Consider the following 13,929-nt stretch of genomic DNA (forward strand, 5'->3'; position numbering starts at 1 on the left):
AAATCTTTGGGTGAATATTTCTATTCTCTTTCTTTTCTTACTTTATCCAACTGCCATTTTGCCTATTCCCCTGTTCTACAAACTAGACAATGAGTCTACCTTCTGAACTATTCCAGTTCCTCCATCGATTCGTTCCACTGGCACTGCTGAGCGTGCGGTTGTTCTGCACAAACCGATTAATCTGGAGTGCATCTCCAGTGGCATCCCTGCGCCTACCATTACCTGGCTTAAAGATGGTCGACCTGTTGATACATCACAGGAGCACTTTAAGGTTGATTGATTATTTGAGTATGACATATAGTCATAGTTTATTTAAAATCTAAATTTGGTTCATGTGTGTTTGATTTAAGGAGCAAAGTGAACAGAAAGATACATATGTACACTGCCTTGAAAAAGTATTAATAATCCCTTGAACTTTTTCACATTGTGTGACCTTATACAATGACACACTTAAGTGAATTTTTTTTAGGATTTGAGTGCCATTATTTGCCCTCAGAAGTCACAGAATTAGTAAAAAGAGTCCACTTGTCTGTAATTTACTCTCATTATAAATTCACATGATTTTTGAAGGCCTCAGTAATTAGAGAACTGAGCATCTGAGCATTATAAAGAAACTACCAGACAGGTCAGGGATAAAGTTGTGGAGGAAGTTAAATCATGATTAGATTAAAATGTGGCAAAAGTTCAAACATTAGGAATACTTTTTCAAGTCGCTGTATGTTGGCACAAAGAAGAAAGACTTTGTTATCTCTGAAATCTAGAGCAAACTGTGAAACTTCCAATATAAGCTGAACTATAATTAGACATGTATGTTGCTATGTGTCTGTCCGCATGTGTTTTTGCACACTAGCTGGAGTCAGCCGGCAAAGTCCTAAAGGTCACGGGGGCAAGACAAGAGGATTCTGCGAAATATACCTGTCTGGCCACAAATGCTGCTGGCGAAGCTAAAAAAAACATACGGCTCAGTGTCCATGGTAACGGAACAATATAGTGTTGACTCCTCCACATCTTCTTTCCTCCCATTTGTTGTCATGCATTCCTCTTCACTCATCTGTTGCATCGTTCCTATACGGTATTTAACTCTGTGTGTGTGTGTGTGCGTGTGTGTGTGTGTTCCTCAGTACCCCCCACGATCTCAGCCTCTGGGGAGATCGTCAACCAGACCATCCTGACAGGCTTTTCTGCTGAGCTTGAGTGCAAGGCCGCAGGCAGTCCAGTACCTGGTGAGACTCACAAGCACACTCCTGTCTTCTTCTCCAGTTCAAAGGCACGGTTTCGACTGACCCGTGCTGTAGCCTTGGCCTTTCCATGAATGTATCAGCAGAAAATTGATCTCAGATGACTCCCTAAGGGTGACTTCATTCTGTTCCCACTGCTATTCTTTCCATGCACTGTAGCGTGTACTGTACAGATAAGCACTCACATTCCAGCATAATGGAAGACTTTTGTAGGGATGTGTTTGTATTTTGGATCTAATGTTGCATTCCAGATCTACCGTGGTCTGTGAAATAATAAAATGTAAAAATGTCATGTTACGCAACTTCTGCAAACTTTCAGATATAACTTATCCCTTAAAATCAAGGTGCCAAACTATTTTATATGTAGTTCACCACATACTGAAACCAAATACCAATTGCTATAAAAACATGGAACCTACCAAAAGAAAGATGAGAGTCTTTCTTTCGTCCAAAAGAAAGTATATTTCTATCTGTTTACGTTTTGCAGTGTTAAGCATTAGAATATAGCTAAGTTTCATCATTATTCACAATGAATGAATGAGCTTGTTGCAACATGGCCCTGGCTGATCTCGTATACTCTGCTGCCACCTGCTGGCCATTTTTTGTAATAACTGCCATTGCTTTAAGCGACCTCTTCAGGTCAGAAGATGGATTAAAGCCTTCTGTATGCTCTAGCATAAAAAATGTATAAATATGTTTTTGGGAGTGAAGGACAAAGTATTAAAAACATATTTATACGTTTTTAGGATTGAATGAGTTGATAATAATTGACAAAGGCGAGAATGAAGGACATTTTCGATATAATCATAGCTGTTAGTTTCATTTTTGTTTTGTTTTTTAAATCATCTTCTTTCTTTTTTTAATTGATTAACGAAAATGTTTGATCAATTTTAGTTTTAGTTAATTTGTTAGTTTTTCATTAAGTATAATGTTTGCATCAAAGCCTTCTGTATGCTCTAGCATAAAAAAAACCATTAAAAACATATAAATATGTCTTTGGGAGCATGGTAATATTTAAAATAGAACATATTTATACATCTTTGAGGCAAATGAGTTAATGGCAATTTGCTATTCTTATTTCTAATTTCTAGTTCGGCCACAAGTTGGCCACAGTCGCAAGTAACAATACCTTGAAATAAGGTGAAATAAAATATTAAAATTGCAATACCCTGTCACTGTCACATAAATATAAATTGAGGACTATTGTGTTCTTCACACTATATATTGGCAAACCAGCAGCAACCATGCTCAAAAACTTTGGAAATAGTGTTATGTGACATTAAATCTAGGGATGGGCCAGTACTGATACTAGGATCGTATCGGGCCAATGCTTTGAACATTTTCTGTTCTAGCATTTTTCACTCAGCGTTTACAGTAAATTCTGTAGAGTAAATTTGACTCTAAACAGAGGCTATTTGGACCCTCTCTAAACAGAGTAAAATATTCAGAGTACATTTTACTCAATATTTTTAGTGTGTATGAGAGAATTTGCCAGAGTAAATTTTACTCAGTATTTTTAGTGTGTACGAGAGAATTTGCCAATCCTATGGAGACAAAAAAAACTAGTAAAGATTTTTCACTCAGAAATTCTAAAACAAATTTGCAAGGTGAGATTTTGACTGAATTTTACTAGTTTATTAAAAGGAAAAAGTTACACAAGGGTTGGGAAACGAACTCACGACCTTCAGCTTGGGAGATCGCCACTCTATCACCTGAGCTATTCCACTCCTACTGTTCACTGATGTCCAAAATGTTGTGGGTTTGTTACTGCCTTGAGTGCCTTTTTTTTGTGGTAATATTTTACTCTCTTCCAAGTGTAAATGTTATTCTGTTTAGAGTGGGACTAAGACTCTGATTAGAGTAAAATGTACGCTACATTATTTCCTATGTACACATAGACATACTCATTCATACAATAAGTAATGTGGATACACAATATCATCAGCGGAAATACTTGCCACTTAATATTCACACAAACTCTTTTGTGTCATAGCAATAACATGGTACAAAGACGGTCGACCTTTGACAAGTGCAGCTGGGGTGACCATGCTGAAACGTGGCCAGGTGTTGGAGATTGAAAGAGCTCAGTTATCTGATGCCGGGATATACAGATGTGTAGCAATCAACTCCGCTGGAGTTGCCGAGATGTCCCACAGCTTGCAGGTGTTCGGTCAGTGTCTTTTTTTTGCCAATTACAGCAGATGTTGTCTGATCTTTTGTCTGCTTGGATCAGTAAAAAATTCAGACTGCTATTATGCGTTGACAGTATGCAGTAAATCTAAAAAAAATTATATATTTGACTTTCTTATGCAGTGCCTCCAGTCATCTCTAGCCGAGGTGGTACGGTAACCGTAGTAGTGAATGAGCCTGGCAGACTGGAATGTGAGGCTACTGGAGTGCCATTACCAAGTCTCACATGGCTCAAAGATGGCAGCCCTGTGACGAGTGTATCCCATGGCGTACAGGTTGTTTTTACAAACTTTGTTTTTATGTTTAAACAAACAAGATTACGTGACGCAAAACTTGGTTGTGGTCAATTGCTCTCATTCACTACCAAAGACGGCTATAAAAGCTAAATATGTATTGGAACTTGGAGAGTTGGCAGTGTTAATAGTAGTGCATTATACAGAATGAATAAAAGACATTAAGTCAATTTAGTATTATTATTGTCATTAACCCATGATGATATTCAGACAGAGACACTTATTAACTGTAGCTGTCCCTCAGGTCTTGTCTGGTGGCAAGGTGTTGTCTCTGAGCAGTGCACAGGTGAGTGACATGGGCAGGTATACCTGTGTTGCTGTCAACGCTGGAGGAGAGCAACAGCGAGATTATGATTTGAGGGTTTACGGTGAGTCCACCATTTATTGGTTGTTTAATATGTTCCTTGTTCATCTTCACCCACAGTGTCTTACTTAACAGTGTCCATTAAAGTTTGGTCCATGTATCAATGGTGGCACCTAGGATATCTTAAGTGGTACATGTGATTCTTGTTGGTGCATTATTTAAAAAAATAAAATAAAATTGTAAAAGCGCCCATGCCACACCTATTTTATCTTGTTGTAAGCTTTGATGTACTTTTATCAGGTTTGCCAGTAAATTTGTATTGGAAATACCCAGGATTCCCTTTTCAAGCTATTCTAGTTATTCTAAAATGCCTAGCAGATAAGAGTGCTGGATTTTCCCATTAATACTCGACTTATAAAGGAGCTTCTCTCCAATTGGATTGCTGTTCTCCTTAATTTGAATATGGCAACCAGCTTTTCTATGATTGGGAGCACGCTCTATTTTGGAGGCTAAGCGTTCATATTTGCATTTTTACTCTTCGATGTGGGCTCACTGTGAAGCAAAATCACCAAGTGTTGGAGGATTCACCCACTAACAAGGAATATGAGCTGTGTTTAGACCATCGAGAGACAGAGTTAATCTTACCCTACTGATGTGTTGTCGCAGAAGTAATTATGAAAACTGCGAGAGAGACCTTAAATCTAACTGATATTAACAGAGGTGGCAAATCCAGGTCCAGAAAGTAAAAACCCAGTCACAGTTTGATTTAAGCCCCAGGTGCTAGCTAGATAGCTCCCTAGCTGGTTCCCATGGTGCTCGTTTATCTGCTAGGGTGCTAGCTAGCTAGCATCAATGGCTAAAGCCAAACTGTGGCAGGGTTTTTACTTTCTGGACCTGGATTTTCTACCTCTGCTGGATAAACAAATTATAGATGTAATTGCTTCAATGGCTGTTCATGCTAGCTTTGACCAAATGCGCTGATAATATGATAAGAGTACTAGTAGTACGGCTTGTTTGAAGAGAGGTAACCTGCATGGTGTTTACAAAGTCATCCTCCACAAAATGTGTCCGAACACAGCCCTAGCCTGGTTCTGAAATGCTTGGAATTGTCTCCAAAAATAAATTGACGCCATTTAGTCGTCAACTCTGAGGTTAGCAGGTGATGCAAAGTTTAGCCTTGCATAAAACGCTCATCTTGTTTTTCTTCTGTTGAGTGGGTGTATACCAACCACAAAGTGGACAGTTGCTTAAATAATGAGTAGTGTTTTTACGTCACATTTGACACCTAAATCGGATTTTATTTCAAACAGCTGTTGCATACAATTGATAAACCGTAGATATCAAACTTAAATGAGGTGGCAGACTCATTTTGACCATTATTCATAAAACAATGGGAAACATTTTATTTTGATTTTAACCGTTAAAAACAGTTTGACTACAGATTCAGGCATCTTGAATGTGTGAAGTACATTGCCGAAATGCAGAGAAAATATCACAGCCATAACATCAAATGTAAATTTAAAATTGTCTTGGTGTAACAAGCACCATTACGTCAAGAAAGTGATTTGACGAAAATACATTAATTATAAAGCTGTATGGTTTTGTAAAAATGTTGTTTGTGGATATTTGGAGAAATAGCCTGTCTACAAGTATGAGCATCTGCCATTGATCTGCTCTGATGTATTTTGAGCCAGAAATGTGCTGTGTTAAAGTATTCCAAATATCAGTAAAAAATGTCTGATGATGATAAATGATATAAAAGGTCTTGGCAAGCACAGAGGAGCAAGCAGCAACAGCGCTGCTTGTTCCACTGTTCCACTGTTCCTTTTCCAACCTTTCATTCTTTGTTTTACTGACAAATTGCTACTGACATCAGACTGCACTTTGTCTTCCACCAGACCGACAGATCAGGCTGGTGGTGTATCACAGGGGTCTTGAAAAGCATGCGTACTGAGAGGAAGTGCGGCCAGAATAAGCTTAGCTTTTCAATAAACATTGTCAGCTTCCTGCAGGGAGCTGAACATGATGGCGTATACAAGTCCAATCAAAGCGGATGTCACTTTGGCAACGCAAGGCATGCAGTTTTGGGAATCATGGAGGCCACACGCGTCTATGTCCCTCCTATGTCTGTTTAAACAGGCACTGGACGTATGCGTAATGCAAACATCCACACGGTGTGTGTTTCTTCTGAAAGATCAAGAAGAGCTTGACATAAAGGCAGATTTTCTGTGGTAATTGCTACCATTCTACAGCAGCTTCCTGCTTCTGGCTAAATGCTGAGTTGAGGTCCTGTTTGAATCTTTCCCCAATGACTTGTTTTCTGTCTGTCCAGGAAATTGCCTTGCAGTCATTTTATCAATCAGGCCACATTTAAACACACAAGCAAAGAGTCTTGTGAAGAGAAATAATCAATGTAGAAAAAGTAATGAGTAATGAGTAAGTAAAAGTAATGAGTAAACACTACATTGCTTAAATAGTTAAGTGCTATCATACAATTGAAAGCGACATAGAAATGGATGAAGGGATAGTATAAGATATAGTAAAGAGGCTGCCCTGACTGTAAATACACACCATTGTCGAATAAGTTTATTGCTGCAACTAGTGTGGCACAAGATAAAGACCAGATGCCCACATTAAAAGATCATATATCAAGTACGATCACACCTTCAGATAACAAAAAAATGTAATACAAAATAAAAGTGTATGTCTGGACTGTATGAAACTTTGTAAAATAACCATGGAATTCAGTATGACATTTTTTCCTGCCTTCCTAAACTTCATAATGCTTAGTTTTGTGTAACAATAGTGCGTACATGCATTTAATCTAATCTCCTGTGCCAGGCATTTTCCTTTGAAAATATGCACATGTATCTTCCCCAGTGCCGCCCAATATCAAGGGTGAGGAAATGAACGCCACCGTGATGCTCGGCAGTCCTGTGGAGCTGCACTGTCTGAGTGACGCCATTCCCCCACCCGCTCTGGCGTGGCGCAAAGATGGCCGCCCACTATTCAGGAAACCTGGTCTGACTCGCTCAGGAGATGGGAGTTTGCTCAAGGTACGAAATATTACAAAGCAGACAACTAAAAAATAGCCAACTGGATAAACTCTCCCACTTTTTGTTTAATATACTGTATGTATTATAGGGACAAACCTTAATCATTTGGTTTGGTGTGGGAAAACGTAGCATCAAAAACTTTTAGAATGAACTAGAGATTGTACGTGAGGCTATTTCTCAGAAATGTTCTTCTGGATGAATGGACACAAATATTACCATAGATACATTTGAAAATCTTGTGGAAAGTCTTTCCAGAAGAGTGTAGGGATGGACAAATTCTCAATTTCCATATTTTATCAATGCATGTAAGGTGTAAAGGTCAGGTGTCTCATTATTTGTGTCTTGTAATTTACAACATCAGCGTTTGTATTGAGCTAATTGTTTCTGTGTGAATCTGGTTGCTAGGTTGACAGTGCTCAGGTGCAGGACTCAGGCAGGTATACCTGTGAGGCCACTAACATTGCTGGCAAGACAGAGAAGAACTATAATGTGATTGTATGGGGTGAGTTCTCTTTTTTGTCTGTATGTTGCTGGAAAAGTGTGTGTGTTTTCCTTTCGCGCTCAGTGAAATGCACCTGTATTGTTGATTAAGTAGTGAGTGCCTTTTTTTGGTGACTTATCACTGCTACAGTTTCTCCAAGTATTCGAGGCTCTGAAGATGTTTCACCACTCACAGTGGTTGAAGGAAGTCTCATAACACTTGTGTGTGAATCCAGTGGAATACCACCTCCCAATCTAAACTGGAAAAAGGATGGTAAGTTTGAGATTATATGTGGCGTTCAAGCAACAATAATACCAATAATACATGACCTTTACTTACTTTGTTTTTGATATTTCCATTACCATTCTGTTAATTACGTACCACAATAATTCTAACTAAACCACCATGTAAGCAACACTAAAATGCATTTATAGAAGATTCCCACTTTTCATAACTGCTTGCGTTCCAGGTGCGGCGCTCCAGTCTGGCGAGCGGCTCAGGGTTTTGTCAGGAGGTCGACAGCTGCAGATTTCCAATGCTGAGAGGGCGGATGCAGCTTCCTATGTCTGTACGGCTTCGAGTGTAGCCGGCAGCACATCCAAGGAATACAGCCTGCAGGTTTATGGTTTGTACACACTAACTGATCTGAGGCATGCATTTATTGCTTCAGTCAAGACAAATTAATTTATTGCAAATTATATCTGTAATTTGTCCCAGTCCAATAAAATAGTGGTTAAAATATGAAAACCATATAACTGAAATATCTGTTTATTTAATATTGTACAGTATAACAGTATATACTGTATAGTGCCTTCCGAAAGTATTAGCCCCTGAACTTTTTGACCTTTTCCACCATTTCAGGGTTAAAACATAAATAATAAACACAAAAAAAATTGGATTTTCTTGTTGGAAGAACCAACCCCAAACGGGATACAATCGTGAAGTGGAATGAAATTCATATGATATTTTAAACTTTTTAAAAAACTTCTCCGCTGAACAAAACGAGGCTGTGAAAAATGCTGCCCATTACTTGCGCAACAATCAGAAGTGCCAATATGCCCCCCATTAAAATCAGAGCTGGTGCATTGATTCCTAAAAGGCGCAAGCATCAAGCACAGATATTCTTCTTTGATGAATGTCACTGCCAAAACGCTGAAAACATTCCACAACGGGTCCACACAAAGGACAACAAAGATCAAAACAAACACACAAAAAAGCAGCTGCAGAGCTCTAGACGAGCTCTTGATGATGGCTGCCAACTCAGGGTGCCATCTTGGGGAGGAAAAAATACTTTAGACTTTTTTTTTTGGGGGGGGGGGGGGGGTCAATACCAACTGGGACATAATCGTGAACTGGAACAAAATGTAATTTATACAATATTGTTAACTTTTTTTCTTCTTTTTTTTTACAAATAAAAAAGTGAAATGTAGGACATCTGTAATTAATCCGCCCCCTTTTCTCTCAGTGCAGCCAACTGACTCCACAAAGTCTCTGATGATTTCTAAATGGTCTAATGGTGACCTAGATGATAAATAGTCAACCTGTGTGTAATTTTATATCTTTGTTTGAAGCCTGATATGTACCAAAGGTCAAAAAGTTAAATGGGGGTTAATACTTTCGCAAGCCATTGTATGAACTGCATGAGAAACTACAAGAGTTGCCTCTTAGAAACATGTATTAAAGGAACAAAGCGTTCCCTTAATTGTTTTGAGCAATGTATATGCTATGTATATATGTACTGCTAAAAAAAATCTAAACAATTAAGGGAACACTTCATTTGTTTATATTTTTGGAGCAGTGTATATTCTTTAAACAAACATGTACGTACCAACTTTTTTTGCTCTTTTCACTTTAGTCCGCCCTTCCATCCGACATAGCGAGGGTGACTCTGATGGTGTCGTCGTGACAAAAGGAGGCGATGTGACCCTACAGTGTGCTGCAGATGGCGTGCCACGGCCAGTGGTCACCTGGCTGAAAGATGGACGGCCCATCACAGGCCTGCATGGTGCTAAACTTCTTAATGAGGGAAGGCTGCTTCAGATTAAAGATGCTAAAATTTCAGACACGGGACGCTACACCTGTATTGCTGTTAATGTGGCAGGGCAGGCAGACACCAAGTATGACATCAGTGTGCATGGTATGAAGTAAGCCCTATTTGTGTCGTCTAATTGCAGTGTGCTTTTGTTGACTTTTTTACTTTGCTTTTTCCAGTCCCTCCAACTATCATTGGTGAAGTTCGGTTCCCAGAAAATGTCAGTGTTGTTGTGAAGAACCCCGTGGCTCTGAGCTGTGAGGCTTCAGGTATTCCTCTTCCTGCCATCACCTGGCTGAAGGATGGTCGAGCAATCAGAGGGACCAGTTCTGTTCGTGTTCTCTCAGGTACACTTCATTTCGTAATGTAATGTAGTCTTGAACCTTATCATAGAAGTCAATGATTGTTTTTACAGCTAAAAGCTCAACCGCCCAATTTCTAGAAGATTTATTTTGAACAGACTAAAATATTAAGATATTGTATATCATTTATGAATTCACTCTCAGCCATTTTCACTGACGCAAGCCCCTTCGCTCCCGGCTGTTTTGCTGGATTTTGTCGGATTTTGCAAGTCACACAGAATATTCTCTTCTATAGCAATAAAAACATGGAACCTACCAAAAGAAAGATTAGAGTCTTTTTTCATCAGGGAAAAATATATATTTCTATCTGTTTCCGTTTTGCAGCAATTAGCATTAGAATATAGCTATGTTTCATCATTATTATCACAAACCTGTTGAAAACACTGGGAAAAAGAGCTTGTTGCGACATGGCCCTGGCTGATCTCTTATACTCTGTTGCTACCTGCTGGCCTTTTTTGTAATAACTACCATTGCTTTTGCCGCTTCATGTCAGAAGCCTTCTGTATTCTCTAGCATAATTATTATTATTATTTTTAAGAAACATATAAATAAGTTTTTGGGAGTGAAGGACAAAGTATTAAAAACTTTTTATACGTTTTTGGGTTTGAATAATTTAAGTGAGAAATGTCTAATCATTGCTGGTTGACAAATAATCCTAATTAAGTTTAATGTGTTTATCGTCTAGGTGGGCGTAGCCTGCGTCTAATGCATGCTGTAGTTGAGGACGCTGGGAGGTACACCTGCATCGCATCCAACAGTGCTGGAGAGGAAAAGAAAAATTTTGACCTTAACATCCTTGGTAAATGAATAGTAGTCTGACTACTTTTTGTTCATATGGAGACATGAATGATTTTTAAACACATTTTTAACTCATCACAACCAGTTCCACCAAGTATTGTTGATGAAGGAAGTGTTACGGACACAAAAGTGAAGGAGAGGCACAATATTACTCTGACCTGTGAGGCCTCAGGTAAAGCACATTATATTTAAAATTTGTGTCTGAAAAGATGCATTTCAAATCCAAACTAAAAACTTAAAATTTCCCATCTCGCTGGCGCCTTTCTCACCCTTTTCTGCTCAATTTCATGCAGCCCTGGAAGGATTCTTCTGGGATTATTTGCATCGTAACGGCCATCTTGATATCATCCTGTTCAAAATGGGTCTCCTTGTCAACCCTTTTTAGAAAGAGAAAAAAAATCACGCAGAGTCAGGTCTGGTGCAAGGGAGGTTGCTTCAGAGTGGCAACATTCTTCTCGGCGAGGAGCTGCGGGATGCTCAGGGCGTCCTGGCACAACTCTAGCCTCTTCGCACGCACTGAACGAAGCAAAATTCACAGGATCATTTGCTGGTTAATCATTTGGCCCACATTGAAGTGGAAAATATCTTATAGTTTAGTTTGGGTTTGGAACATATCTTTTGTCACAGCAGTTCTGAAACTTTTTTGAGACACCTTATACATCCCAACACTGTCTAATACTCTGTGTTACTTGTTTGTTAGGTAACCCCATTCCAGAAATTACATGGCTAAAGGATGGGAAACAATTACTTCCTGACAGACGCCACAGTGTCCTGTCTCATGGCCGTTTCCTCATAATTTCTGCCGTGCAAGTGGCCGACACTGGCAGATACAGCTGCCTTGCATCGAACAACGCAGGGGATCGCAGCCGCCATTTTAACCTCAATGTCCTGGGTACATAGACAGGAATCCGCAGAGGATCAGTCAGTTACTGAATTAAAATGTTGCCATGTTCTTTCTTCTATTCTCGCCAGTTTCTCCCACCATTGCTGGGTCAGGACTGGATGGCTTGGCAGAAGAGGTGACGGTTACCTTGAGTAGCCCCACCTCACTGGTGTGTGAAGTTCAGTCGTATCCTCCTGCATTGATCACCTGGCTCAAAGATGGCATATTGTTCGAGTCCAGCCATAACGTCAGAGTTCTTCCAGGTTAAGTCTACCTTTCAGTCTTCCAAGGGTAACTTCACATCTGGCCACTTCACTACCTTTGATTCTAGTAATGTATTCTTAAAAATTGTTAAATAACCTGAACATTGTACACATTCACATTCTGAAGTTTCTTTATTTGTCCTTTCCCAGGTGGCCGAACCCTGCAGATTCTTAATGCAAAAGAAGAGGATGCAGGGCGGTACACTTGTGTTGCCACTAATGAGGCTGGAGAGACACTTAAGCACTATGATGTCAAAGTATATGGTGAGTTCATGCCAGGAGTACATTGTACACTGTAAAAAAATAATAATAATTGAAACCTGTAGTTTTTATGCAAAAAAAAACTGCCAGCTTGTGGTTGCCAGAGAAATTCTGTAAAAAATACAGTAAACAACTTTTTAAAATTTTACATGAATATAATACATTTAGTTTAACCTTTATGTTCACATGGTTTTACTGTATATCTAAATATTCTTATCTGTAATATGACTTTGTAAAATGCATGTTTCTTTTTTTTTTTTACTTTGTGTTGTGCTTGTGTCAAGTTTGTGGCAAAGTGCAAATAACAACAATTAAGAGACCGACTTAACACCCCCCCCCCCCACACACACACACAAAACAAAACAAAACGGGGGGGGGGGGGATCCAGCAATATAATCCGATTTACAACTCCTGGTCTATAGTGTTCACAACTTAAATGATTACAAAACATTTCCATTTCTTCCAATATTTTTTACATTTCAAAGTGCAATGTCTGAGAGAGAAAGTTAGCTGCTCCATTGTGTAAAGATCTTGCATAATGTCCATCCATTCTGCTATGGTCGGTGGTTCCTCCTTCAATCATTTCCGCGTAATGGCCTTCTTTTGCAGCCTGTAACATTTGTAGCAGGTACCTGTCTTCTTTCCTTATCTCGGTTGGAATGTTACCCAAATAAAATACTCTAAGTCCCCTTCCGACCTTAGCCCCATGAGTTGATTTTTGTACACTCCCAGAAAATATGAAAATGAGCTACTGATATACTCCAACATTTGCCATATTTGGCATTTTTACTCTGAAGTTCCTGCGCATGGTATTTTAATTTCCCAAATAAATTCCTTCCACTGACCAGAACTTGAAGTGGTTGCCATATTTACACATATATTTAACCAATCATTTTGTGACAATTCCATTTCAATTTCTTCTTTCCATTTGTGTTTAAAATGCATGTTCCTTTTGGCATAAACAAAATGTACCAAAGAACTTACTGACAAAAAGTGTTATTCTAACACTACTATGATGTAATTTTAACTGTATCCCAATGTTGTTGTTGTTTTGTTTTTGTTTTTTACAGTTGATCTGTGTTTAATTTGTGAATTCTCCCCAAAAATGTGATCCTTTTTAACATTTTCTTACTGTCAAATCAAAAGTTGTGTTTGGTTAAAAGTTTTACAACATATTAATATTAAATTACACAATGCTTAATTGTTTTTGTATTTACCGTTTTTTATGTACAATTTTACAGAAATTCACTGTTTTTTACAGTGTGTTTTTTTTTTACAGTGTACCTTTTTTATTAAAACTGTCTCACACCTCATTTAATTAAATACTCTGTAATTTTCTTTCTCTTTGTTGACCCCAGTTCCCCCACAAATAGATAAAAATGATATCCCAGGTGAAGGACTTGCCCCTAAAGAAGTCAAGGTCAAGGTCAACAACACACTCACCCTGGAGTGTGCGGCTCAGGCCTTTCCTACCCCAGCATTGCAGTGGTACATGGACGGAAAGGTACACAATCTCCTTTTGACTGTATGGATTTACTGTATGTCTGTAAATTAACTTATTTTCTCTGACTTTATAGATTCTGCGGGCAGATGAGCACGTGTCCATCACAGCTAACGGTCGGATTGTTCAGATCAGACATGCTCAGGTGTCCGACACTGGCCGTTACACTTGCATAGCCACTAATGTAGCTGGAGAGGACGAGAAGGACTTTGATGTAAATATACAAGGTGAACTGGGTCGACTAATGATAATGTGCCTGAGACCAAC

At 38.9% G+C, this 13,929-nt stretch overlaps 1 protein-coding gene across 6 annotated transcripts in view; it reads left to right on the forward strand.

The window, feature by feature from the left end:
• Positions 1-13,929, forward strand: part of hmcn1 (hemicentin 1) — a 118,166-nt gene that overhangs the window by 74,067 nt on the left and 30,170 nt on the right. For 5 of the 6 annotated variants that reach the window (XM_086088473.1, XM_086088477.1, XM_086088476.1 and 2 more), the window contains exons 35-53: positions 117-271; positions 851-974; positions 1,122-1,223; positions 3,232-3,408; positions 3,552-3,703; positions 3,966-4,089; positions 6,906-7,081; positions 7,487-7,583; positions 7,713-7,835; positions 8,032-8,187; positions 9,418-9,699; positions 9,774-9,941; positions 10,642-10,755; positions 10,840-10,926; positions 11,455-11,646; positions 11,727-11,900; positions 12,051-12,164; positions 13,520-13,665; positions 13,739-13,889. In XM_086088473.1, the coding sequence (XP_085944599.1) occupies positions 117-271; positions 851-974; positions 1,122-1,223; positions 3,232-3,408; positions 3,552-3,703; positions 3,966-4,089; positions 6,906-7,081; positions 7,487-7,583; positions 7,713-7,835; positions 8,032-8,187; positions 9,418-9,699; positions 9,774-9,941; positions 10,642-10,755; positions 10,840-10,926; positions 11,455-11,646; positions 11,727-11,900; positions 12,051-12,164; positions 13,520-13,665; positions 13,739-13,889 (2,814 nt within the window). The remainder of the gene's footprint in view (positions 1-116; positions 272-850; positions 975-1,121; positions 1,224-3,231; positions 3,409-3,551; positions 3,704-3,965; positions 4,090-6,905; positions 7,082-7,486; positions 7,584-7,712; positions 7,836-8,031; positions 8,188-9,417; positions 9,700-9,773; positions 9,942-10,641; positions 10,756-10,839; positions 10,927-11,454; positions 11,647-11,726; positions 11,901-12,050; positions 12,165-13,519; positions 13,666-13,738; positions 13,890-13,929) is intronic. The other variant, XM_086088475.1, reaches the window with a different exon arrangement.

Source organism: Leptonotus elevatus, chromosome 11 (genome assembly GCF_054856555.1).
Source record: "Leptonotus elevatus isolate MCC_2025b chromosome 11, RoL_Lele_1.0, whole genome shotgun sequence".
In the NCBI taxonomy this organism is placed as follows: Eukaryota; Metazoa; Chordata; class Actinopteri; order Syngnathiformes; family Syngnathidae; genus Leptonotus; species Leptonotus elevatus.